The sequence below is a fragment of the Eucyclogobius newberryi genome, unplaced genomic scaffold (genome assembly GCF_026437365.1).
Source record: "Eucyclogobius newberryi isolate DKJ021-1_F unplaced genomic scaffold, fEucNew1.0.hap1 SCAF_4, whole genome shotgun sequence".
Classification (NCBI taxonomy): Eukaryota; Metazoa; Chordata; class Actinopteri; order Gobiiformes; family Gobiidae; genus Eucyclogobius; species Eucyclogobius newberryi.
Genome location: NW_027316056.1, coordinates 2,365,898 through 2,393,672, shown reverse-complemented (window position 1 = coordinate 2,393,672; position 27,775 = coordinate 2,365,898). Strand labels below are relative to the sequence as shown.

Sequence of the window (27,775 nt, the reverse complement as noted above, 5' to 3'; positions counted from 1 at the left end):
TTTTATTCCATTGATTTTAGTGAGTTTGTTTGATTAATTTTCTATCTTATTTTGTTTTTATATCTTATTGTATTACTTTTATCCTATTTATGCCTCTGTAGTCTTTTACCTTGCTGTGAAGCACTTTGGAACCCTCTGGTTGTGTAAATCGTGCTATATAAATAAAATGGATTGGATTGGATTGGATGTGTTTCTGGGTCCACTCAGTGTGTTCTGACCTCAGGATTCCTTGACTTTGCAGACATTCAGTCCTTCAGCGCCTCTGGCAGGAGGTATGAAATATAATGAGTTATATATGTAACTATGGTTCAATGAATCCCAGATGACTGCCAGAGCTCCTCTATCTCCCAGAATCATTGCGTTTCAGCGGGAAGATTCTGCAGGAACAGAGCCTTGGATGCCGTTGGCATATATAACCTCTGATTGACTATCCAAAGGTAATCCGGAACAGATGCCCGAGCCACCTCAGCTGGCTCCTCTCGATGTGGAGGAGCAGCGGCTCTACTCCGAGCTCCTCCCTTGTGGCCGAGCTCCTCACCTAAGGGAGCGCCCAGCCACACGGAGGAGGAAACTAATTTCGACCGCTTGAATCCGCGATCTTATCCTTTCGGTCATTACCCAAAGCTCCTGACCATAGGTGAGGGTAGGAACGTAGATTGACCAGTAACTCGAGAGCTTTGTCTTTCAACTCTTTACCGCCTTCTTTACCACAACAGTCCGATGCAGCGGCTGCATCTGTTGTGCCGATCCAACAGTCAATCTCACACTCCATCCTTCCCTCACTCGTGAACAAGATACTTGAACTCCTCCACTTGGGGCAAGGACTCCATATCCACCTGGAGAGGGCAAGCCACCTTTTTCCAGTTGAGAACCATGGCCTCGGATTTGGAGGTGCTGATTCTCATCCCAGCCGCTTCACACTCGGCTGCAAACAGTCCCAGTGCAGCTGCAGGTCTGGGTTTGATGGAGCCATCAGGACAACATCGTCCGCAAACAGCAGAGATAAGATCTTGTGGTCCCCAAACCGAATACCCTCCGACCCCTGACTGCGCCTAGAAATTCTGTCCATAAAAACTATGAACAGAACCGGTGACAAAGGGCAGCCCTGGCGGAGTCCAACATGCACTGGGAACAGGTCTGACTTACTGCCAGCAATGCGAACACAGCTCCTGCTCCAGTCATACAGGGACCGGACAGCCCTGAGCAAAGGGACTTGGTACTCCCGGAGCACCCCCCCAAAGGACACCCCGAGGGACACTGTCCACACTTTGTGGCCTTCTCCAGATCCACAGAGCACATGTGGACCGGTTGGGCAAACTTCCATGAACCCTCGAGCACCCGATGGAGAGTATAGAGCTCATTCGTCGACCACGTGATTGCATACGTTGCCGCCCCCATGTCTGTCCCATATTGCCTTCCTGGAGTGTGGAAAGGGATCTCAAATGTAAATGATGGAGGCCACAGTGCTTTCAGATTCCACAAACTCCTTGGATGAGCTACACAGAGGTCGATATTTAGAAAAGCTGCGATCAATCAACTTAGATCCATATTGGAAGCCTAAATCACAGACTCTTCCAGATATCTCGTACCCGGATATTTACGATCCAAGCCCACAAGTCCTATGGTTCACAAGTCCCAATTTTGAACAAAGGGTCTACGCCTAAGTGAAACTGATGTTATTTCTATAGCGTTAATTCTCCGGAGCTCCAGCGCAGACAGCGGTGCGTGAGTCTGCATGCCCGGGGTTCGGTCACCAGCACCGGGCTGAACGAGCCAGCCCCCGAGTCCCCGGTCTCTGCTTCCTCTTCGAAAGACGTGACGGTGGCATTAAGGAGATCCTCAGTATTCCTTCCACCGTCCGATGACATCCCCAGTCTAGGTCAGCAGGTCTCCACCCGCACCGTAAACGGTGTTGGTGAAGCACTGCTTCCCCCTCCTGAGGCGCCGTACGGTTTGCCAGAATTTCTTTGGGGCCGACCGATAGTCCTCCTCCATGGCCTCCCCGAACTCCTCCCAGCCCCGGGTTTGCCTCTGCGACAGCACGAGCTGCGGCTCGCTTGGCCTGCCGATACCTGTCGATGACCTCCGGACACCCACAAGCCAGAGTGGCCTGAAAGGCTTCCTTCTTCAGTCTGACGACATCCCTTACTTCCGGTGTCCACCGCCGGGTTCGGGGGTTGCTGCCATGACAGGCACCGGAGACCTTGCGACCACAGCTCCGAGCAGCCGCATCAACAATGGAGGCGGAGAACATGGTCCATTCGGACTCAATGTCCCCAACCTGCCCCGGGACATGGGAGAAGCTCTCCCGGAGGTGCGAGTTGAATACTCTACTCAACTCGCATCCGGGATTCGTAGAACCGTAATCACATAACTCTCATTAGACTAGTCGACAACTAAAATCATTTTTAGTTGCAGCCCTAGTTACAAAACTAAAATGTCATACTTTATTCCTATACTAAGGGAAAAGTCTCTCATTTCAATACCACAATGATGATTAATAACTTAACTACTTTTTTAAACAATCTAATCAGTGGATTGAGAGAAAAACGGTAGAATTAAAATGAAAATAATACAAACACATGTTAAATTGAATAGATGGCACAGTAAAACGCTTGTAGCCTACTAAATCACTAAAATAAAAAAACTATAAGACCATAGGAATGCAGACGTTATACCCTAAAATGACATATTAACAAAATAAAACATTGAAATGTTATCTTTTGGCCAACCTTACTATGAAATATGTCTTTGCTAAGGCCCTTTGAATTCAGCCATTATTTTTAAAATCAAATACTATATATATCATAAAGTGCTCAGGTGGATTTATTGTGCCAAAAACCGAAGTGCAAAAATAGTGAAAATATTTACAGTGAGGGAAAAATGTCCAAAAACCCAAAAATACATATATTTAGAGAGTTCAATCGTGGAGTTCAACTCACGTCACGTCTCCTTTAACTCTCTCCCCAGCCAAGAGCGGCTCTCCTTTATTCCCCACTTGCCCCTCCCACTGAGCAACCTATTTAGATAATTAAATCCCCCAATAAATTTACAACAAACTGTTGTGGCATCTTCCTACAACATAAGACATTGATAATTACACATAAATGTTCAAAATAACACAAAAGAAATACATATAATAACCGGTCTCACATGTTCAGCACCACAGCACGAACAGCGCCCAATTAAGCTACCAGGAAGTACTGGCTCGGTTTCGGCCCAACGCGACGCATCGGCGGCGCGAGGCTGCAAGAGAAAACTGGTAAGAACTGGCGTGTATGAAGATTAGAATTAACCTAACGCGCGCAAGTGTGCACCCTTGGCAGATAAGTGTCGGCCAAGTGCGGGGAAAGATGTATCTGGTGTGTCTGGTGCTAATGAATGTAACGGCAGGGAAAGCGGGGAATGAATGAGTGTGTGTTGGACGGTGCGCACGGGCATGAACGGGCCGCGCGGTTGTTCAGCAAACAAACGCTGACTGATTTTGGACACAATGTACAGTCTTTTGACAAATGTTTTGAATTGGAAAAATACATTTGAAAGACACAAGACCAGGATGGGTGAAAATAAGTTACCTTGATCGGTTTACTTTTCTTAATTTGACTACACAATAGTGAAGCTCTAGAGGTCTCCCACATGTTCACTTACAGCAGCCTTCAGGGACTTGTTGTACCAGTGGATTTCGGCCAGAGCGTCCAGTGTGGGGTTATTGGCCAGCAGCCCTCCATCCAGAAAGCGCCCCATTGGCCGAAAGTAGGTGGGGGCGGCACCACTGGACCGCGCTGCTCTCCATACCAGCTGTTCTGATGATGACAATACACAACGTTATCTCTACTAAGGCAATAGATCATGCTCCAAATATGTCCTTGCCTCTGACCAAAAGAGTTATGCTTTTCAACACCTTTTGAAATATTGCAAACTGGGACAAAAAAAACAGTTTTGTGTGTTTTTGGAGGTCTCACGTTCAGAACTGGCCGGTCATTCACTTCGGCTCAGACAGTGAACCAAAGTTTGCGTTGAGTGTGTTTGCTTCTATTGAAATATGAATTTTCACTTTGGACTAATAATGTTATTTATTTTCAAAGAGGAGCAGTTTGTGTTTGCTATGTAAGTTGAAACATGCACAAGTTAAACTGGCTCGTGCTGGTTAAAAAATGTAAAACACAAATGAACATAGTGAGATTTTAGTTTTCTTTTGGTAAACTCACACACCGTAGTCAGCCACCTTCCTGCGCTTTCTGGCTGGTTCCTCTGTATATCCTATTATCAACACATCCTCATCCTCCCAACCTGGAACACAAAAACCCCTCAGCAGATGACTATCCAGCTCAACGTATCATGGCAATAAGGCTCAATGATAGTTCATAAAATGTCAAATGGAAGAAAAATACAGGACCTCAGTAAAAAATGGATATAATAGGCTGTGCAATTAATATAATTGTAATTGAATTGTGATGTGGGTTATGGCGTTGGTCTAGAGCAGGGGTGTTAAACATCCGGCCCACCGAACATTTTGAATTAATATTTAAAAAAAAAAAAAATTCACGTCCCACAATGCCGCTGGTGGCCGCCCCTCCTCCACGCGGCTCTTCACTGCCCTGTGTACTGCGGCGGGAGAAGTGCTGAGGGAAGTAAGACACGCGTTTGCGCACTTTACAGCACTTACGCACCTCAGAGACCAGAGGCGTGACTTAACCTCCTTAGACGCTCCACGTGTGTTTGTATTTAGTGGTGTGTCAGTTCAGGTGAACAGAGAACTACAGAGAACTACAGAGAACTACACAGGCGTGGAAATGTTAGTTAGTACATTTAAAAGGTTTTTTAAAGTTTATTTTGTTATAAAGTCAAATACTGTATTTTTCAGTTCCAAATACCTATTTAACAATACTTAACAATAGACTAAATGTTTATCTCTGTAGATCAGATCTGAAGTTGTAATGCTCATAAACTGAAGCAGTAAACAGAAACTGAAGCACAGTGTTGGTGAAATGACACTTGTTTTTCTTAATACATTTCAGTTGGAGAACAAACGTGTTTGTAATTTCTTTTTATTGATCCAGTAATTGCTTCAAAAACAGCGTAGGCTATATAAAGTTATTTATTTCTTATATTTTTGTATTGTTTTACGTTATGTTCGGCCCGCGACCCAGCCTGAGCGTCGAAATTCGGCCCGCGGCCCAAAATGAGTTTGACACCCCTGGTCTAGAGATATGCACTCATCACCCCTCCCCCACAAACAGTACCAACTTCATACTACTTTACGGCAATGACAGGCCTGAAATTGTTGAATAATGTATTTTGAATTCCGAGGTGGTGAGTCATTTTGCAACATCAATTTTTTAGACACAAATTTTTTTCCTTCACAAATCTTGAATGCAGGGTCATATAAAAATCACATCAACACATGTATTTTGTTGGCAATAATATACAGTTTCCCAATTCCCATGTATTTCTATGGCAGATTTTTACTGTTGCCACAGTAACATTGGCTCATTGGCTTTATTGTTCAATACACCAAGGAGGATGTGTGTGCCAAATTTCCTTTAAGGGGGCGCTATCGAGCCATTTTAAGTTTTTTGTTTAATGGGGCACTGTTTACCATTTCACAGACCTTGCATTTTAGGTCAAAAACAAACAAAAACATTTTTGTTAATGTTCAGGGGGTCAAAATTGGGGTGGTTTGTAGAAGAAAACTTTAATAATAATCAAAGCTGTGCGTGGCGATAAAGGCCCTCGCCTCGCTTGCAACCGCCAAGCTCCAGCCAAAGCTCCAAGGAAAGCTTTCAAATTGTTAAAAATGCAGCGACAAGATTACTAACACAAACTAAAATAAGAGCACATTTACACCGGTGCTCAAGTCTCTTCACTGGCTCCTGTCGAGTTCAGAATCAAGTTTAAACTCCTCCTCCTGACCTACAAAGCCATAAATGACATGGCCCCATCCTATCTCAAAGATGCTATAGAACCATATCATCCAAACAGAGCTCTTCGCTCTCAGAATGCTGGCCTTCTGGTGGTCCCAAGAGTCTCTAAAAGCACAGTAGGAGGTAGAGCGTTTAGCTCCCAAGCTCCTGTGTTATGGAATCAGCTCCTGTCCATGTTTAAGACCAGGCTTAAAACGTTCCTCTTTGAAATCGCTTATGGTCAGGCCAAAATCACAACAGCAGTTGTCTCGGAGGGAAACAGAGAAAAACAGATTAAACAATGTCCATAGGGACTTGGCAAAGTCCCAGGGTTCCCTGTCCTTAAACCGTCCTTCTCGGCCAGGAAAAACTACAAAACCTCCTTGGGAAAAAGTAGAAACCTGGAGGAGTTCCAGAGTGAAGGAGAGATCTGACTCCCTCAGACGGACAGACGAACACGAGATAGACAGTGGAGCTGGAGCCACTTAAGAGGAGAACCAGTTTTTCAGGAGGAGAACCAGTTTTTCAGGAGGAGAACCAGTTTTTCAGGAGGAGAACCAGTTCTTCAGGAGGAGAACCTGTTCTTCCAGGCAAATGAAGAACCGTTCATATGGAGTAGAGACCGTTTCTCCAGAGTTGATAATCATCTGGGTCCACAGGTGTAATCCTCCTTCAAACACAGTACCAACTTCATACTACTTCATCCAACATTTTCACGACCGCACGGTACGAGATATTTATGTCCCCATCGGCTTTTATGTTCATTGTGAGGTGGAGAATAAGTGTGACAAAATTCAACTGTTAATGACAAAGTACATTTTTTAAACCCATTCAAAATGAGTAAATCAAAACCCATGTAAGTCAATGACAATACTTGCCAGGTTGCCATTGTAAATATAGCCATATAACTATGTATATTGTATATAATTGCATTCAGCTCATCATTTTGCACAAAAAATATATCCGCGCCAGGAAAAAGGACATCTCATGCCAGAGATAAGCAAGTTTTGACAGTTTTTGAAAAAAAAAATTCAGCTATGAAAACTCAAGCTAGAGTCACGTGATATTGTCACATTGTGACCGGTGACAAAATAAATTGTTATAATACATTTTTTCAGTTGTCTTTGACAAATAAATTGTCTTTTATGAGTCAAATTTGGAGAGGGCGCTAGAGCACGGGTCCCCCAACCAGTACCGGTCCGCAACGCGTTTGCTACCGGGCCGTACAAAAAGGAAATAATCTATGACAGCATCTTCTCTGTCGTAACTTTGGCCTGTCCCTCATGACACGCTATTATAAGCTTGTTTGTGGATATATAATGAAAAGCCTTATAGGAAATTGCCAATGAAATCCATTGAACATAATGGCAAGTATATTATATCTCTGCTCTTGTCCTGCGTGATAGCATTTCTGATACGTGCATTATACGCAATATGTCATCGCGGATGCGTGGCATCAAACACGTTGCCTGAAAGTAGACCCAAAAGCTCGCGAAAATGAGTGAAAAACAAGTCTTAGAGAGCATTTTTGCATAGGGGAAAAGGCCAAGTGAGGAGCAGACAAGGAGCCAGCGAGGATGTTGGAGGAAACTGCAACTGCTACGCGATCACCTGTTTTTACTTTTACAAGAGTTTGAGCGCTACTTCCCGCGCCGTGACGGTAACAAGACAAAATTACGGAGCAGACTGGACTTAAACACACTGCGGGTGTCATTGTCTCCCATCAGTCCTAGATGGGACCATCTCATTGCACAGAAACACGCGCAGGGCCCCCACTGATTCAGCCTGTGGTGAGTCGTAATTTTTATGCACTTATTTTTGCCATATTTATCTGACAAGCTTCCACCAGTCAGAAGAACAGTGAGGACACGTGCAACTGTACGTTATGTTACTCCCATTCGGATCTTTTGGTATGGTACACTTAATAATGTACAAAACGCGTCTTTTCCGAGCTGAATCGAACGGAAGCCTAAGCCCCGCCCACTTCCGCGCAAGTTAACCTGACACACCTGACACATAAACTGGCACACTGGTCCGTGAAAATAAAACCTACATTATTCCGGTTCATGGTACAAAAAGGTTGGGGACCCCTGCGCTAGAGAGCCATTTTCCTTGATAGCCACTACATTTGCATATCATTGCATTCAGCTTGGAAATCTTCACAAACGCTCTAGTAACATTTTCCAATTATTTAAATTTTTTAAAGAAACATAGATTTTTGGGAAATTTTCCAAAAAATGCAATTTGGTTTAAAATTCACAATGACCTTGCCTGATGACATATCAAATTCAAACATTTCCTTGCTCATGAGTTTTGTGTCTTGTTGCCAAATGTGAAAGGTCTTCAATGAAAACCGTAGGAGATGTCGGCGTAATCCCTCATTCATCTAGGAGCTTTCTATTGTAGAAAAAGATTCAGTTGTATCATCCGGACTCAGATGACTACAACTGAATCTTTTTCAACAATGTAGGAGGAGCGCCGTGTTTGATCCAATATGGCCGACTTCCTGTATGAGTTAGGGCGAGGTCATAACAATTTTGTCCTCCCATGAACACATTTTTGGAGTGAGCGTAATTTTTTCAATTTTTAAAAAAATGTATAAACATAAAAACAAACACAGAACGAGAAGAAGACCAGAGAGGAAAGACAGAAACCAAAATGTGTAGACATTGAACCCAAAGAAAACGTCCCATTTGTCTATTTGCAAATTAAGTTAGAAAGTGTGTCATACATTTTTTTGTGATGGCTTTTTTCGCCGCTGCCAAGAGTATGTTCCAGAGGAAACTATTTGTGTCCATGGTAACAGTCCTCAGGCCCAAGTAGAGTTCCAAAATCCAGAGGAATGGCAATGTCAAAAACTGTCTGCAGTGCATCTTTAATTTCAGTCCAAAATTCTGAACCACAGGACAGTCCCAGAATACGTGATAGTGGTTTGCCTCCTGCTGCCACAGTTTCTCCAACAGTCTGTACCTTCTTGTGAATAATGGGCACTTTGACATGGAGTTATAAAGAAACGTGATACATTCTTCCAACAAAACTCTCTCTTCCCACTGTTCGTCCAATAAAACAAGACCACCCTCTCCCTCCCACTTGTTTTTAATACATTTAGTAGAGTATATGTCCAGATTAAAAATGCATTCATATAATTAAAATATAATGCCCCTTGAAAGTTCAGATTTAAAAGCCTTGATAAACATCTCGGTCATTAATTCCTTGGTTAAGTTTAAAACTATAAACTATAAAAACCTATAAAAGTCCTGTTTGTCCTGATGGAAATTGGAAGATTCTGGAACAAACACTCGTGTAGCAGCGAGGCTGTTGTGTGCCTCCGCACGGGGGGAGTGCGCATGAGCACTTCCGCTTGAGTTCTCAAATCAGCGAAAAATCCTTCATTATTCCTTTAAGTAGGGGATAAGGTTCCATTTTTCGAGATCTTTTTAAATAGTAGTAAAGAGAGGGGTATAATTTTAATTGTTGGTAAGTCTCTATGGAGCACCACACCTAAATATCAAAAAGATTATGTTTGCCATTTAAGGTCAGAGGGGGGCGCCAGAATGAGATCATTTCAGTTGTTTGTACATTTGACCTGTATTTCAGACATTGGGCCAATCACACTGCGCATGGAAACCTCCAGTCCAGTCAAACACAACAGAACACCATCTGCGCAGCAGGCAATTCCACGCCGCATCCAGTCAACTGCAACACCATGAATCGCCACCAACCGTCCAATAACTTGGGCCAATGGCTCTAAATACAAAGCAAACCGGCGAGAGACCAGGCACATTCTTTTGTACAATTCACATTTATAACTCAATACTTTGTTCCATTGTTTTTCTTACTGATCCCTGCTCTAGTAGCAGTTTCTAGCCTTCCTATTTATTGTCCTCCCAATTTTAACAAACTTATTACCAACTTACTACAAACACTTTTACTTTATAATTACTTTCTGCTAGTGGAGGGTAAATATTATAGTAGTGTTATAATGATTATGCCATGCTTTATACAGTCAACTCACATGCCTTTTTGTAAACCATTAGAAATGTCTCCCCTGGTCTCTGCCTGAACTCTGCAGTCGTCACAAGATTTGAAGACTTCACAGAGAAGTGGATGAGTCTTGGAGAGACATAATGAGCCGTCGTCTGGACATATTTTATTAAACATAGACGCCACATTCAGATATGGAGTAGGCTTATCAAATTATCCATTAAGTGTTTTACTAAATGAGATGTGTGAACACCTGGTGATCAGAGCAAGTCCTCTCACTTCTTTTCTAACTGGGAGTAAATCTCATATGTTGACAATATTAACTAATTTGAACATTTGCGTTTCTTTCACAGTTGTTTCTTTTGACAAGACTTTGAGAACTAGTTTATTATGTTGTACATTCACTTCAACTGTGAAATCAGATGTTATGTTCATTGTAGAGGACATATACGTCCCAAAGGACCTTTAAAAAACATGACCTTTTCACGATTCACAAACTACTGTGATTCTGACGGCTGTAGAATAAAGCCAAAATGCTGGATTGACCGAGGGATGTCACCCATCTCCCATGGACCAGCTATACCGTCTCTACAACAGTCTGATAACACAGAGGTCCATGACCTCACACCACATGACTCCCCTGTGGTGAACTGGAACCTTGCACTCTTTGTTCTGCTGAATTAAATAGTTCTCAGAACAAAGTCTTTAAATGACTATATTTCACATCTAAATGGACTTAATGCTTACTGTGTGATCAAAACTTGTAACTAAATCAGGTTTTAGTTTGGTTTGCCATAAGAACTGCGTTTGAAATGTGTTTGTCGAATTGAATGTACTTGATCTGGCTCTTCAAACACAAGACACCTCCATGTCTGACACCAGGTGCCCTCCCCCACCTGGGAGGGGGTCCCTTTGTCTCCCACATCTGCATTCGGGTAATGGCCGAAGCAGCCATTTTCATCAGTAAAGTTTACACAAGTCAACGGACCTTGGACACTAAATCCTGCACAAAGATCAGCACCACAGACAGCTCTAAGACTCCAAAGAGCTCTGAGGAGGCCTTGGTCCACATCTGAGCCTTTCCTTGGACACGTGAGACCTGTAGCAGAGTAGTTTCCCTTTAGATTAGTTACATTACTTTTCAATACCAGCGTTTCTTTTAACCAAGTTGAGCCCAAACATGGCCCATGTCACCAAATGTCTCATTCATTGCTTTGATATTTTTGTTTATTAAAACACAAAATCATTCTGGTTCATAGAACTTTTTGTAGATTTTTTTTAGTTGTAATTGTCAGCCAATGAATCGAGTACTCCCCTTTCAGAAAATGAGATTGAGTAGGTATATACTGTATGTTTTGCTGCACAAGCTCGGATGGTGCCACATTCACTTTCTAGTCTTACACATGTTGTTCACAGTGTAATGGCAAGTCTTAGAGAATATACATTAGTAAGTAAGTTTGTACAGCACCTTTCACAGACAGAAGTCACAACGTACTTCCCAAAAACACAGAATGAAACAATAAAAACACAAAAACTTACAGTGAGAAATACACATACAACAATAAACAGTCAAATCAGTCCCTAAAGCAAAAGTAATTAAAAGGCTCGACTAAATAAAAAGGTTTTGAGCTTTAAAAGCAACAACAGAGTCCAGTGACCGTAGCAACAACAGAGTCCAGTGACCGTAGCAACAACAGAGTCCAGTGACCGTAGCAACAACAGAGTCCAGTGACCGTAGCAACAACAGAGTCCAGTGACCGTAGCAACAGCAACAAGAGTCCAGTGACCATAGCAACAACAGAGTCCAGTGACCGTAGCAACAACAGAGTCCAGTGACCGTAGCAACAACAGAGTCCAGTGACCGTAGCAACAAGAGTCCAGTGACCGTAGCAACAACAGAGTCCAGTGACCGTAGCAACAACAGAGTCCAGTGACCGTAGCAACAAGAGTCCAGTGACCATAGCAACAACAGAGTCCAGTGACCATAGCAACAACAGAGTCCAGTGACCGTAGCAATAACAGAGTCCAGTGACCGTAGCAACAAGAGTCCAGTGACCATAGCAACAACAGAGTCCAGTGACCGTAGCAACAAGAGTCCAGTGACCATAGCAACAACAGAGTCCAGTGACCGTAGCAACAACAGAGTCCAGTGACCGTAGCAACAAGAGTCCAGTGACCATAGCAACAACAGAGTCCAGTGACCGTAGCAACAACAGAGTCCAGTGACCGTAGCAACAACAGAGTCCAGTGACCGTAGCAACAACAGAGTCCAGTGACCGTAGCAACAACAGAGTCCAGTGACCGTAGCAACAAGAGTCCAGTGACCGTAGCAACAACAGAGTCCAGTGGCCGTAGCAACAACAGAGTCCAGTGACCGTAGCAACAAGAGTCCAGTGACCGTAGCAACAAGAGTCCAGTGACCGTAGCAACAACAGAGTCCAGTGACCGTAGCAACAAGAGTCCAGTGACCGTAGCAACAACAGAGTCCAGTGACCGTAGCAACAACAGAGTCCAGTGACCGTAGCAACAACAGAGTCCAGTGACCGTAGCAACAAGAGTCCAGTGACCGTAGCAACAACAGAGTCCAGTGACCGTAGCAACAACAGAGTCCAGTGACCGTAGCAACAACAGAGTCCAGTGACCGTAGCAACAACAGAGTCCAGTGACCGTAGCAACAACAGAGTCCAGTGACCGTAGCAACAAAAGAGTCCAGTGACCGTAGCAACAACAGAGTCCAGTGACCACAGGGAGAGAGTCTGGAACAGTCTGGAAGGATCTGTATTTGGACTGAAGTCATTATGACCTTTTAAACGGTTTTAATATTTGCTGCTTGTTCCATGTATTAGTTTGTCTCAATAAGTGGACTTTCTTTCATCCCCTGCCACACCTGCCACACCCCACACCTGCCACACCTGCCACACCCCACACCTGCCACACCCCACAACTGCCACACCCCACACCTGCCACACCCTACACCTGCCACACCCCACAACTGCCACACCCCACAACTGCCACACCCCACACCTGCCACACCCCACACCTGCCACACCCCACACCTGCCACACCCCACAACTGCCACACCTGCCACACCCCACACCTGCCACACCTGCCACACCCCACACCTGCCACACACCACACCTGCCACACACCACACCTGCCACACACCACACCTGCCACACTACACCTGCCACACACTACACCTGCCACACTACACCTGTACTACCCCTGCCACACACCACACCTGCCACACTACACCTGCACTACCCCTGCCAAACTACCCCTGCCACACTACCCCTGCCACACTAAACCTGCCACACTACACACCTGCCACACACCACACCTGCCACACTACACCTGCACTACCCCTGCCAAACTACCCCTGCCACACTACCCCTGCCACACTACACACCTGCCACACACCACACCTGCCACACTACACCTGCACTACCCCTGCCACACTAAACCTGCCACACTAAACCTGCCACACACTACACCCGCCACACACCACACCCGCCACATACCACCTGCCACACACTACACCTGCCACACACTACACCTGCCACACTAAACCTGCCACACACTAAACCTGCCACACACTAAACCTGCCACACACTAAACCTGCCACACACTACAACCGCCACACACCACACCCGCCACATACCACCTGCCACACACTACACCTGCCACACACTACACCTGCCACACACTACACCTGCCACACACTACACCTGCCACACACTACACCACCTGGCACACACTACACCACCTGGCACACACTAAACCTAGCACACACTACGCCTGGCACACACTACACCACCTGGCACATACTACACCTAGCACACACTACGCCTGGCACACACTACACCACCTGGCACACACTACACCTAGCACACACTACGCCTGGCACGCACTACACCACCTGGCGCACACCACCTGGCGCACACCACCTGGCGCACACCACACCTGGCACACACTAAACCACCTGGCACACACTACACCTAGCACACACTACGCCTGGCACGCACTACACCACCTGGCGCACACCACCTGGCGCACACCACACCTGGCACACACTAAACCACCTGGCACACACTACACCTGGCTCACACTACACCTGGCACACACTACACCTGGCACACACTACACCTGGCACACACACTACACCTGGCACACACTACACCAGGCACACACACTACACCTGGCACACACTACACCTGGCACACACTACACCTGGCACACACTACACCAGGCACACACACTACACCTGGCACATACTACACCAGGCACACACACTACACCTGGCACACACACTACACCTGGCACACACTACACCTGGCACACACTACACCTGGCACACACTACACCTGGCACATACTACACCAGGCACACACACTACACCTGGCACACACTACACCTGGCACACACTACACCTGGCACATACTACACCTGGCACATACTACACCTGGCACATACTACACCTGGCGCCTGGTGAAAATTCAATCCAACGGAAAGAATCCACAGCACCAAAGGCTTGACTGCATTGCATGGTGTGCAGTCAGAACTCCTCGTTACTTCTAACTATACGGAATGTATGAGTCCATTTCAGGAGCTGCTCAAGATTAAAAGGAAGCAGAGGGCTGAGGGCTTTACCCTGTGGGATCGTCAGGGGCTTGAAGGAGGCAGTGGTGGCGTATGGAGCTTCTTTGGGCAGAGAAGGTGGATCGTAGTTACGGAACATGTGCAGCTCTCCTGGATGTCTGTCTGCTAGCACACTGGTCACCATTACCCTGGTGAAGAAAGACGGGGTTAGGAAAGATTTTCAAACATCAAAGAAGACCATTACAACTGTATGAAGACAATACATTTACCCAGGACAAGAGACTAAACATGTGAGATATATTGTCAAAACGGTAACAATGAAATGGTTGGTTTGAGAGTATGCATAATTAGAGTACCAACCGTCTAATAAGACAACAAAAAAACCTAAAAGAATAGTAACTTCCAATCAGGTTGGAGGAAGATAATTCTGCATCTTTACGCCCGAGCCGAAGGACGAGAATCGCAAGGGACTTATTAAAATTGTATTCGTGGGCTGGAAAATGCAAAAATTGAGTAGTAAACAAGGACAGATATGTTAGTGAGTGGTATCAAAAATTAGAACTGCGTAAGTTCTAATTTTGAGTGAAGGTTCCGTGAAAAAATATTGAAAGGCGGCTCAGTAGCGCCACCTCAAAAATGTATTAACATGGGGCCAATGGGAGCCCAACGCCAAAAAAAGTGGCAGTAAAAATATGAAAATTGTTCGTGTGAGGACATGTAAAAAAATATATTATGACCCCGCCATAAGTCATACAGCAGTGGTCCCCAAACTACCGCTCCGCCTTTCAATCCGCGGCCGAGGTGGTGGTGTGGCAGTGATCTCACACTCAAGCCGACTTATGAGCCCTAAAACTAACAATACATTTCACTCATTTGAAAGCCTTATGCTGTCGATCACATGTCCAAATATGAAAAACCAAAAAGGAGTTTTGTTCATAGTTATCTACTGACCTCCTGGTCCCTATTCAGAGTTTTTAACAGAGTTTTCTGACTTTATATCAAACTTAGTGTTAGCCTGGGATAAAATAGTTATAGCTGGAGACTTTAATATCCACGTGAACATGAGTGATGACTCTCTCTGTAATGCCTTCAGCGCCTTGTTAGACAGCATTGGTTTCACTCAGAATGTAAATAAACCGACTCACTCATAAGAACACTCTGGATCTTGTCCTAACGTATGGAACAGAGATTAGTGACCTCATTGTCCTCCCTCAAAACCCTATATTGTCAGATCATTTCCTAATTACCTTTCAGTTTATTCTTACAGATCATCCAGTCCCACAAAATAAAGTTATAATGAAAAGGACAATATCTGAAAAATCTATCTCAAAATTCAAAGAAATAATAGAGCCAATATTCAGTGACATGTCATGTGATCGTGTCATGTGATCCTGTCATGTGATCATGTCATGTGATCATGTCATGTGATCATGTCATGTGATCCTGCTGAGAACAGTTTTAGTCCCAGTATAAGTGATCAATTTGCCGACTTGACCATGAATTCTCTGAAGTCTGCTCTTGATGTTGCAGCGCCGGTAAAACAGAAGGTCATTAGGCCAAAGCGCGCCTCCCCATGGTACAACCAAGAACTGCGTTCACATAAACAAAGAGTTAGAAAGTTAGAAAGTTAGAAAGTTAGAGGGATTATTTCGTCGCTCTCACACCGAAGAATCCCTAAAAGCATGGAAAAGTTGCCTGCTGTCCTATAAGCAGGCTCTGTGTGAGGCCCAAATCAGATATTATTCAAATCTAATAGAAGTCAACAAAAGTAACACTAAATTCCTTTTCAGCACTGTAGCTAGGCTAACAAACTGTCACAGTGCAGTAGAGCCCTCACTCCCAGCTACACTTAGCTCTGATGATTTCTTCCTATTTTTAACAATAAAATAAAAACAATCAGAGATAAATTAGATGAAATTACCCCCGCTATTAGCCCTGAACTAGCCCAAGCTGTCTATCTATCTAAAGTCCCATATAAATCCACCTGTAAACTTAGAAAGGTTCACAGCTGTTGATCAAGCAGAGATAACTTCAGCCATTATGTCCTCTAAAAGCTCAACTTGTATCCTAGACCCCATTCCAAGCTCCTCAAAGACATTCTCCCCCTAATTATAGACCCTATTCTTAATATAATAAATACTTCACTCGAAAGTGGCTATGTTCCACAGTCCTTCAAACATGCAGTCATTAAACCTCTTCTGAAAAAGCCTAATCTAGATCCCGACCTATTGGTGAACTACAGACCTATTTCAAATCTTCCCTTTGTCTCTAAAATCCTTGAAAAATTTGTAGCAAAACAGCTTTGTCGCCACCTACAGGACAATAACTTATTTGAAGTTTTCCAGTCAGGGTTCAGAGCCCACCACAGCACTGAAACTGCACTAGTTAAAGTCACAAATGATTTGTTATTAGCCGCTGACGATGGACTGGTCTCAATCCTGATCCTGTTGGACCTCAGCGCAGCGTTTGACACCATCGACCACAACATTCTACTGCAGAGGTTAGAATGTGATGTAGGTGTTGGAGGAACAGCCCTCAGCTGGTTTAAATCCTATTTATCTGATAGGTTCCAATTTGTTAATGTAAACAAGAGCTCCTCACCATGCTCTAAAGTAATTTATGGTGTGCCACAGGGTTCGGTACTCGGTCCAATTCTGTTTACTCTTTATATGCTGCCATTAGGCAACATTATCAGAAAGCATGGCAGATCAGAGCGATCAAGTAGACAGACTTAGTACTTGTGTGAAGGAGATAAAAACCTGGATGACACTAAACTACCTGCTTCTTAACCCTGAAAAAACCGAGGTCATTGTACTTGGCCCTAAGCATCTACGAGACAGATGTCATAGTAGAGCAGATAGTCACGCTGGACAATGTCAGTGAAGCCTCCAGTTCTACTGTAAGAAACCTTGGAGTCTTATTTGACCAGGAGCTCTCATTTAAAGCTCATATAAATCAAGCTTGTAAAACAGCCTATTTCCATTTGCGCAACAAGAGCCAAAATCAGAAGAATTCTGCCTAAAAGTGATGCCGAAAAACTTATCCATGCATTTGTAACAACTAGATTAGACTACTGTAACTCCTGCTCGCAGCATGTCCTAAAAGCTCCATAAAAAGCTTTCAACTGGTTCAAAATGCAGCAGCAAGATTACTAACAGGAACAAAAAGAAGAGAGCACATTACGCCAGTGCTGAAGTCTCTTCACTGGCTCCTGTCCAGTTTAGAATCAAATTCAAAATTCTACTCTTGACCTACAAAGCCATAAATGACATGGCCCCATCCTACCTCAAAGATGCTATAGAACCATATCATCCAAACAGAGCTCTTCGCTCTCAGAATGCTGCCCTTCTGGTGGTGCCAAGAGTCTCTAAAAGTACTGTAGGAGGTAGAGCGTTTAGCTACCAAGCTCCTGTGTTATGGAATCAGCTCCCGACCCATGTTAAATATGCTGACACAGTCTCTTCATTTAAGTCCAGGCTTAAAACGTTCCTCTTCGAAATCGCTTATGGTCAGACCAGTTAGGAACAGAAACATAAACCCACAGCTTTAGCTACGCTGCCCTAGGAGTAACTATGCTGGGGGAAGTATGACAGCTTGAGCACTATCCTCTTCTTCTTCTGACTACTTATGCTATCAAACAATATTTATTTTTTGATTCCACTTGCAAACTGTTCACCGCCTTCTTTTTCTTTCTCTCACTCCTGAGGACCTGTGGACCCAGATGCCCCTCCCCTGGTGAAGTGGTCCCTGCCCTGTGTGGACGGTCCCTCATCTGCCTGAAGAGTGGGTCCAGCTCGCCTCAGTCGGTCCCTCATCTGCCTGAAGAGTGGGTCCAGCTCGCCTCAGTCGGTCCCTCATCTGCCTGAAGAGTGGGTCCAGCTCGCCTCCGACGGTCCCTCATCTGCCTGAAGAGTGGGTCCAGCTCGCCTCAGTCGATCCCTCATCTGCCTGAAGAGTGGGTCCAGCTCGCCTCCGACGGTCCCTCATCTTCCTGAAGAGTGGGTCCAGTTCGCCTCAGTCGGTCCCTCATCTGCCTGAAGAGTGGGTCCAGCTCGCCTCCGATGGTCCCTCATCTGCCTGAAGAGTGGGTCCAGCTCCAGTCTCCCTCGTGTCCGTCTGTGAGAGTCGGATCTCTCCTTCACTGGAACTCCTCCAGGTTTCTACGCTTTTTTCCCAAAGAGGTTTTTTTTGTAGTTTTTCCTGGCCGAGAAGGAGAGTCTAAGGACAGAGGACCCTGGGACATCGTCAGACATTGTCTGACTCTACAAAAATGAATTGATTTGATTTGATTTGAATCCGGCCCGCCAAGCTTGTCCAAGTTATATTAAAAAATCTTACTTTTTTTTTTTTTAAAAACATTTTCTTTTTTTAGCAAATGTCGGAGTCAAACTCATACTGTGGCCGTTAATTTTCCCTTTCGCCTGTAATGCCCACATTTTCCCAAGAGATGGCACTGTTCCCTCTAAGCTGCGCCTGCGCAATTGCGCACTGCTCGCACATAGGATCTATGGCGCGCAGAAAATAAAATTCACCACAAACGGCCACTGGGGCCCATCAAGCAGGAAGCGCAAGTGTTTGACACACTGTAGATCTTGTGGACAGTAGAAGCTCTGTCCAGGGGACACGTCGTGTTCTCTACATTTTTAGTTTCAAAACGCTGTGTGTTTTATTACAATCAGAATCATATTCACTGAGAAATTAGCCTTATTAGTCCCGCAGCGCAGCGCGGACCGCGGCCCGCGGGCGCAGCGCGGACCGCGGGCACGTTCAATAGACACTGGCGTGTCACTATTGTGTAAATGAGACTTTCTTGGCCAGACCTGACTCACGAGTCAAAGACACATGTGCATCATTATCTGGACCATATTTCTGTGTAAATATCTCATGTCACAGTAACACTCACTCGATGAGTACGAGCTCAAGAGCAGATGATCCAGATGTGAAGACACTGGTAAATCAGCCACACAGAGTCATCAAGGACAGAGGAGACAGAGGGGACACTAGAGACAGCTGTGATTTGTTCTAAAGCGGGTCTAAAGCGGGTCTAAAGCGGGTCTAAAGCAGGACTAAAGCGGGTCTAAAGCGGGTCTAAAGCGGGTCTAAAGCAGGACTAAAGCAGGACTAAAGCAGGACTAAAGCGGACCGCTGCTGCGCCGCGTGCACCGCGTGCGCCACGAGGCCCCCGGTTTAAAAAGACGCATCACTCCTGCGTTTATTTCTGTGTAAATATCTCATATGCGGTTTATGACAGGTGCGGCCCTGTTAGTTTATGAATAATATCATCCAGAAATGGTCTTGAAGTGGTACATTTTGGAGCAGTTGATGAGCATAAAGTCACAGCAAGAAGCAAACGAAGACATGAACCTGGACAAAGTGTCCAACCACTGGAGACGTGAGAAGGACAGAAGTACAAAAATGTAACATTAAAGTCAAAATGTTTGCATATTCTGGTGACATTTATTAAGATTTTTTATTCATGGATATTAATCATTCCATGCTGTTACTACTAGATCATTTATGGGGAGAAGAAATGCTAATAAAAAAACGGTCCAACACTCTTAAACTTAACGCCTTTTGTGCTTCACTGAAGGAAACAAAACCTCCGGAGGACGAACAGAAGATGCTGGTCTTGTTTGGCTCGACCTGCATATGAGAGACATTCAGTGTCATGAACATGAACATGAACGTCACAGATCCAGCTTCACTGACCAACACCAAAGGATCGATTCTGAGAATTGCCACAACAAAACTTACACCAGACTTTGATGCAAAACAGGGAGATCAACAACACTGTTCCCACTGAACTTGAAGGTCAATTTTCCTGCTGTGTTTATTCAACTGAAATGTAATTAAATTAATCATTATTTAATGCATTTGGATTTTTTTTTTTACATTGAGCCTTGCATTTGTTGCTTTGTTACAAGTTACAGGTCAAATCTTGCCTGTAATTTATAGTAATTCATTAGTTCACACAAACACACCATATTTTCTTGGCCCGGCCCCTCGGCCAAATTTTAGAACCCAATGTGGCCCTCGAGTCAAAAAGTTTGGGGACGACTGCTCTGGACCAAGGACACAATTCAGACCAGGACCTAAAGTCTGATTGCTCCAACTCAACGAGCAGACAATAAGTTTTTTTTCGGGCGTTGCCCCAAAATAGCTGACATTTTGGGAAAATGGTGTTGAGGCGTGTGGCATCAAAAGATATATCCACATTATTTTGACATCTTTCGAGCATTTCCGAAATGTCACATTTTTTTTCATTTGCTGCCATTGCACATAGAAAGTCCGAATTGCGTACAATTTGAATCAGTTGTTAAACCCTATGCCTGCGTGAAAGTAAACTATTTAATTTGGTGCAATAGCAAGCCCTACAGAGTGAACATTTTAAGTCTTCCTAAATGTATTACATTTTGCACAAAAATGTATTTATTTTTTATTTTGGATGAGGAGCTCAGTCACACGGGGGGAGCTCGGAGTAGAGCCGCTGCTCCTCCACGTCGAGAGGAGCAAGCTGAGGTGGCTCTGGCATCTGTCCCGGATGCCTCCTGGGCGCCTCCCTGGGGAGGTGTTTCAGGCATGTCCCACCGGGAAGAGGTCCCGGGGAAGACCCAGGACACGCTGGAGGGACACGCTGGAGGGTCTCTCGGCTGGCCGGGGAACGCCTCGGGATCCCCCCCGGAGGAGTTGGGTGAAGGAAATGAATGGATGGACAAAATTTTATTTTGGCATGCCGATCACAAAATCCAATCAAACCCATGTCACATTTCTTACAGCATAGCAGTAGCAATGACAGAAACCTCCCATGTTATTCCAATGGGAAACTCAGTCTCTATAATTTGAACATTTACATTTAAACATTTACACTCCTCCTTGGGCGTCAGCGTTAGCCCGATTAACATATTATTTGGTGAGAGTCATCTTGGAGGAGTGGGACATCAAATGTTATCAACATTTTAATTTTAAGTGCTATGGTCTCTGCGGCAGAGCCGCAAACTTTGCCCAAAAGTACACAATAATGCCCCTACCTGCAAAGCAAAGGAGAGAATGCGCAAAAGCACCACAGATTTGGCAGTGGGTGTAATAAAAGTAGAAGGTTGGGGAGCGCCCCCATCCTCTTGCGCAGCAGGGCGGCGGTGTAGTGCTGGCCAATCATTGTCGCGATCGGCTACATTTTCGTTATATTTATGTTTTAAAATCACATCAACACATGACGTTTTTTTTATCTTGCAACTAGCAATATTTTTATAGCTTTACAGGTTATAGAATTTTGTGGTTTGTATAGCCCATTTGTGTACTATGTACCTTTTTAGAGTTTTACAGTAATCTGTGTTCAATAGTATTTCTGAAAATGTTTTAGTACTTAGTAGTAAAAAATTTTGTACTTGTAGATTTTGAGTTTATTTTTTCAAAGAATACTCCCAAGTTCCCTTCTCTGTCCAAATATAGGCAACTAAGCCCCACTGTAATGTATTGTAAATGTATACATCTTGTTTTTACCTTGGCACGTTTCAGCTGCGAGCTGCGAGCCATCGCCGTGGTGACGCGTGTGGTGAGAGTTGCCTCACTTTCTGATGAACCAGGAATCATCATCCGGAGGCAAGGCTCACATACAGATACCATCAGCTGTGATTTAGCATTCCTTCTGTCACACACAGGACACTACTCTCCTATGAACTTCGGGTGGCAGGAGCCGTGGTCAATCGTGCCAGGTCCGTCAGGCTGACCATAAGAATCATCAGAAAGTAAAAGTTGATATGTGACACGTCACCACCAAGACCAGTAACAGTTCTGAGGATGGCTTGCAGCTGCAGACCAAACATGTCGATGAGAAGTCGTACACCTGACTAAAAGAATGCTTAAAAAGGACACGAAAAGGAAACATTTACGTTTCAAGAAAAACACAGAACCATATATACCTGGGATACTGGATATCTGTCATCTTTGTATCTTCCCCAAACTCTTTCTTGAGGAAATCCTCCAGCGGCGCAGACTCGTACGGCCGTGAGCCCTTGAAAACCTGCTCCTTCATACGGAAATACAGGCAGCGCAGGTACTCCATGGACTTCCCTACAGACAGGACAGCACATGGAGAGTCCTTAGCCCTGGGACCACAGTCTGCTTCAGTCCAGTTAAAAGCACCAATGGGTGATAAGCGAGTGTTTCATCATGCCTGGGAAAGAGCTTTTAGCCCTGTTTCTAGAACTGTTTGTTGGTTACCTGGCTACAGGAGCAGTCTTTGTCCTAAAGAGGGCACACTAACCACAGCCTGTTTGGTTTGGCTTTACTAGACATGACCATGGCCTCTGTAAATTTGCTGTATAGATATCTGTGGCGTCTAAAGCTTGTTAGGTTGTTCAACTTTTATTAATGGGAGTGTCTGCAGAGCCGCGGCGCGCGGCCGAAAAAGCCATGTTATTTTTGTGCCGGCCGCGCGCCGCGGCTCCTGAAACTGAGCCGCTATTTGACCGCGTCATCTATATCTATACATCTATATATCTATATATCTATATCTATATATCTATATATCTATATATATATATATATATATATATATATATATATATATATATATATATATATATATATATATCTATATCTATATCTATATCTATATCTATATCTATATATATATATATATATATATATATATATATATATATATATATATATATATATATATATATATATATATATATATATATATATATATATATATATATATCTATATCTATATATATATATCTATATATAATATATCTATATATCTATATCTATATATATATATCTATATATCTATATATCTATATATCTATATATAATATATCTATATATATATATATATATATATATATATATATATATATATATATATCTATATATAATATATCTATATATCTATATATATATATATATATATATATATATATATATATATATCTATATATCTATATATATATATATATATAAATAAAAGTCCATCACGCTCTTATTTCGCATTATTATTTTGCATGTTATGGGACCTTTAGGGTTAGGGTTAGGGTTAGGGTTAGGGTTAGGGTTAGGGTTAAGGTTAGGGTTAGGGTTAGGGTTAGGGTTAAGGTTAGGGTTAGGGTTAGCCATGAGGCTATAACGGGCTATAAGGGAAATGCCGAGGTCCCTGAAACTGCACGGCCATTTGACCGCGCCGCGGCTCTCCAGCCACGGCCTTTATTAGTAGCATAGATTTGTTTTTATCACCAAGCAAAAGCCTGCAGCCTTTATCTTTGCCAAAGTATAGCATGTTTGATGAAGTCCCAAACACTTTAACTCCAGCATAAACATTCCCTGCATTTCTCCTCTAAAGATCTAAGGATTTCAGCCTGATCTTCAAGTATTGTGGGGTATAAACAACCAGCATGATGGCTGGATTTTGGCATGGTGCATCACTTGTGTCCACTCCAGTGCAAGTAGGCTATGCTGTCCTTTTATGCAAATTAAAACATTGTAAATAGTGTTTCTCACTCCCATTACTTATGCAATACTTCAAATGTGCAATAAATCTCATCATGTTTTTTTGACCAAACAAGTAGAACAGTGGTGTTTTAACTGGTTCTTGGACACAGCCCTAAGCAAAGCTAGTTGATCTTGATGGTTATAAGTGTAATATAAGATGCATTAGAAGATATCAAAGACTCTAGGAGATATTTATTTAAAGTTAGATTTTTACCATGTATGATGGCAAGGGCCAGGATGCCCCCAGTACTGGTGCCAGCCACCCAGTCGAAGAGCTCTCTTGTGGGACGTCCAGTCTCCTTCTCCAGAGCTATGAGCACCTGGATCAGCACTAGGCCCTTTATCCCTCCTCCATCCAGACACAGCAATCGCTCCAGCCTGACGTCATGGGCAAACATCCATTTAACGACTTTATTTACACACAACGGGCAATTTAAGACATGGTTTTTTGAGCTTTCTCTAAGTGAATTTCACACTAACCAAACAAAATTACGTTATCCAATAAAATTGTTCAAAAAAAACCTCTTGAAATAATTGTAATTTTAAATGTTGATGAGGCTGAATGCTAAAAACAAAAGAGCCTCTATAAAGAAGATGGAAAGGCGAGTGCTTCAGGGTTTGGTTGTGAATACAGAAATACCCAAATTGTTCAAAAGGAAGCCCCCTATGATGAGTAAAAGAACAAGGCCGTTTACGTCGCCCGGATCGGCGTCACCGGGGCTCCATCCTGGAGCCAGGCCTGGGATGGGTGCCCGATGGCGAGCACCTGGTGGCCGGGTCTTACCCCCGGGGCCCGGCCGGGCACAGCCCGAAGGAGCGATGTGGGGCCGCCCTCCTGTGGGCCCACCACCCGCAGGAGGATCCATAAGGGGCCGGTGCAGAGAGATCTGGGCGGCAGTCGACGGCAGGGGCCTCGGCGACCAGATCTCCGGACACAGAGACTAACTCTGGGGACATGGAATGTCACCTCGCTGGGGGGGAAAGAGCCTGAGCTTGTGCGGAAGGTTGAGCGATACCGACTAGATATAGTCGGCCTCACCTCCACGCACAGTTTGGGCTCTGGAACCCATCTCCTCGAGAGGGGCTGGACGCTCCACTTCTCTGGTGTTGCCCGCGGGGAGAGGCGGCGGGCTGGTGTGGGCTTGCTTATAGCCCCTCAGCTCAGCCGCCACGTGTTGGAGTTTACCCCGGTGAACGAGAGGGTCGCGTCCCTCCGCCTTCGGGTGGGGGACAGGTCTCTCACTGTTGTGGCGGCCTACGGGCCGAACAGCAGTGCAGAGTACACGGCCTTCTTGGAGTCCTTGGGAGGAGTACTGGACAGTGCACCGACCGGGGACTCCGTTGTTCTACTGGGGGACTTCAACGCCCACGTGGGCAATGACAGTGACACCTGGGGAGGGGTAATCGGTAAGAACGGCTTCCCCGATCTGAACCCGAGCGGTGTTCAGTTATTGGACTTCTGTGCTAGCCACGGTTTGTCCATAACGAACACCATGTTCACGCACAAGGGTGTCCATCAGTGCACGTTGCACCAGGACACCCTAGGCCGGAGGTCAATGATCGACTTTGTTGTCGTGTCATCTGACCTCCGGCCGCGTGTCTTGGACACTCGGGTGAAGAGAGGGGCAGAGTTGTCAACCGATCACCACCTGGTGGTGAGTTGGATCCGCTGGCGGAGGAGGAAGCCGAACAGACTTGGCAGACCAAAGCGCATTGTGAGGGTCTGTTGGGAACGCCTTGTGGAGCCCTCGTCAGTAGGGTTTTCAACTCGCACCTCCGGGAGAGCTTCTCCCATGTCCCGGGGGAGGTTGGGGACATTGAGTGCGAGTAGACCATGGTTCTCCGCCTCCATTGTTGATGCGGCTGCTCGAAGCTGTGGTCGCAAGGTCTCCGGTGCCTGTCGTGGCGGCAACCCCCGAACCCGGTGGTGGACACCGGAAGTAAGGGATGCCGTCAGACTGAAGAAGGCTTGTGGGTCTCCGGAGGTCATCGGCAGATATCGGCAGGCCAAGCGAGCCGCGGCTCGTGCTGTCGCAGAGGCAAAAACCCGGGCCTGGGAGGAGTTCGGGGAGGCCATGGAGGAGGACTATCGGTCAGCGCCAAAGAAATTCTGGCAAACCGTCCGGCGCCTCAGGAGGGGGAAGCAGTGCCTCACCAACACCGTTTACGGTGCGGGTGGAGGCCTGCTGACCTCGACTGGGGATGTCGTCGGACGGTGGAAGGAATACTTTGAGGATCTCCTTAATCCCTCAGTCACGTCTTCCGAAGAGGAAGTAGAGACCGGGTACTCAGAGGCTGGCTCATCCATCACCCAAGCCGAAGTCACTGAGGTTGTTCGCAAACTCCTCGGTGGCAGGGCTCCGGGGGTGGATGAGATCCGCCCTGAGTACCTAAAGTATCTGGATGTTGTAGGACTGTCTTGGTTGACACCTCTCTGCAACATCGCGTGGCGGTCGGGGACCGTGCCTCTGGACTGGCAGACCGGGGTGGTGGTCCCTCTGTTCAAGAAGGGGGACCGGAGGGTGTGTTCCAACTGCAGAGGGATCACACTCCTCAGCCTCCCGGGTAAGGTCTATTCCAAGGTACTGGAGAGGAGAATCCGACTGATAGTCGAACCTCGAATTCAGGAGGAGCAGAGTGGTTTTCGTCCCGGTCGTGGAACACTGGACCAGCTCTATACCCTCCATCGGGTGCTCGAGGGTTCATGGGAGTTTGCCCAACCAGTCCACATGTGCTTTGTGGATCTGGAGAAGGCTTTCGACCGTGTCCCTCTGGGTGTCCTTTGGGGGGTGCTCCGGGAGTACGGGGTCCAGAGCCCTTTGCTCAGGGCTGTCCGGTCCCTGTATGACCGGAGCAGGAGCTGTGTTCGCATTGCCGGCAGTAAGTCAGACCTGTTCCCAGTGCATGTTGGACTCCGCCAGGGCTGCCCTTTGTCACCGGTTCTGTTCATAATTTTTATGGACAGAATTTCTAGGGTGCAGTCAGGGGTCGGAGGGTGTCCGGTTTGGGGACCACAGGATCTCATCTCTGCTGTTTGCAGACGATGTTGTCCTGATGGCTCCATCAAACCCGGACCTGCAACATGCACTGGGACGGTTTGCAGCCGAGTGTGAAGCGGCTGGGATGAGAATCAGCACCTCCAAATCCGAGGCCATGGTTCTCGACCGGAAAAAGGTGGCTTGCCCTCTCCAGGTGGGTGGGGAGTCCTTGCCCCAAGGGGAGGAGTTCAAGTATCTCGGGGTATTGTTCACGAGTGAGGGAAGGATGGAGCGTGAGATCGACAGGCGGATCGGTGAAGCGGCTGCAGTGATGCAGTCGCTGCATCGGACTGTTGTGGTGAAGAGGGAGCTGAGCCGAAAGGCAAAGCTCTCTATTTACCGGTCGGTCTATGTTCCTACCCTCACCTATGGTCATGAGCTTTGGGTAGTGACCGAAAGAACAAGATCGCGGATGCAAGCGGTCAAAATGAGTTTCCTCCGCCGTGTGGCTGGGCGCTCCCTTAGAGATAAGGTGAGGAGCTCGGCCACACGGGGGGAGCTCGGAGTAGAGCCGCTGCTCCTCCACGTTGAGAGGAGCCAGCTGAGGTGGCTCGGGCATCTGTTCCGGATGCCTCCTGGGCGCCTCCCTCGGGAGGTGTTTCAGGCATGTCCCACCGGGAAGAGGCCCCGGGGAAGACCCAGGACACGCTGGAGAGACTATGTCTCTCGGCTGGCCTGGGAACGCCTCGGGATCCACCCGGAGGAGTTGGAGGAAGTGTCTGGGGAGAAGGAAGTCTGGGAGTCCCTGCTCAGACT

General features: G+C 45.6%; 1 protein-coding gene across 3 annotated transcripts in view; it reads right to left on the bottom strand.

The window, feature by feature from the left end:
• Window positions 1-27,775, bottom strand: part of pla2g6 (phospholipase A2, group VI (cytosolic, calcium-independent)) — an 83,079-nt gene that overhangs the window by 16,193 nt on the left and 39,111 nt on the right. For 2 of the 3 annotated variants that reach the window (XM_072464035.1, XM_072464037.1), the window contains 5 exons: window positions 24,196-24,359; window positions 22,406-22,556; window positions 14,538-14,674; window positions 4,213-4,290; window positions 3,649-3,803 (listed from right to left, as the gene is read on the bottom strand). In XM_072464035.1, the coding sequence (XP_072320136.1) occupies window positions 3,649-3,803; window positions 4,213-4,290; window positions 14,538-14,674; window positions 22,406-22,556; window positions 24,196-24,359 (685 nt within the window). The remainder of the gene's footprint in view (window positions 1-3,648; window positions 3,804-4,212; window positions 4,291-14,537; window positions 14,675-22,405; window positions 22,557-24,195; window positions 24,360-27,775) is intronic. The other variant, XM_072464036.1, reaches the window with a different exon arrangement.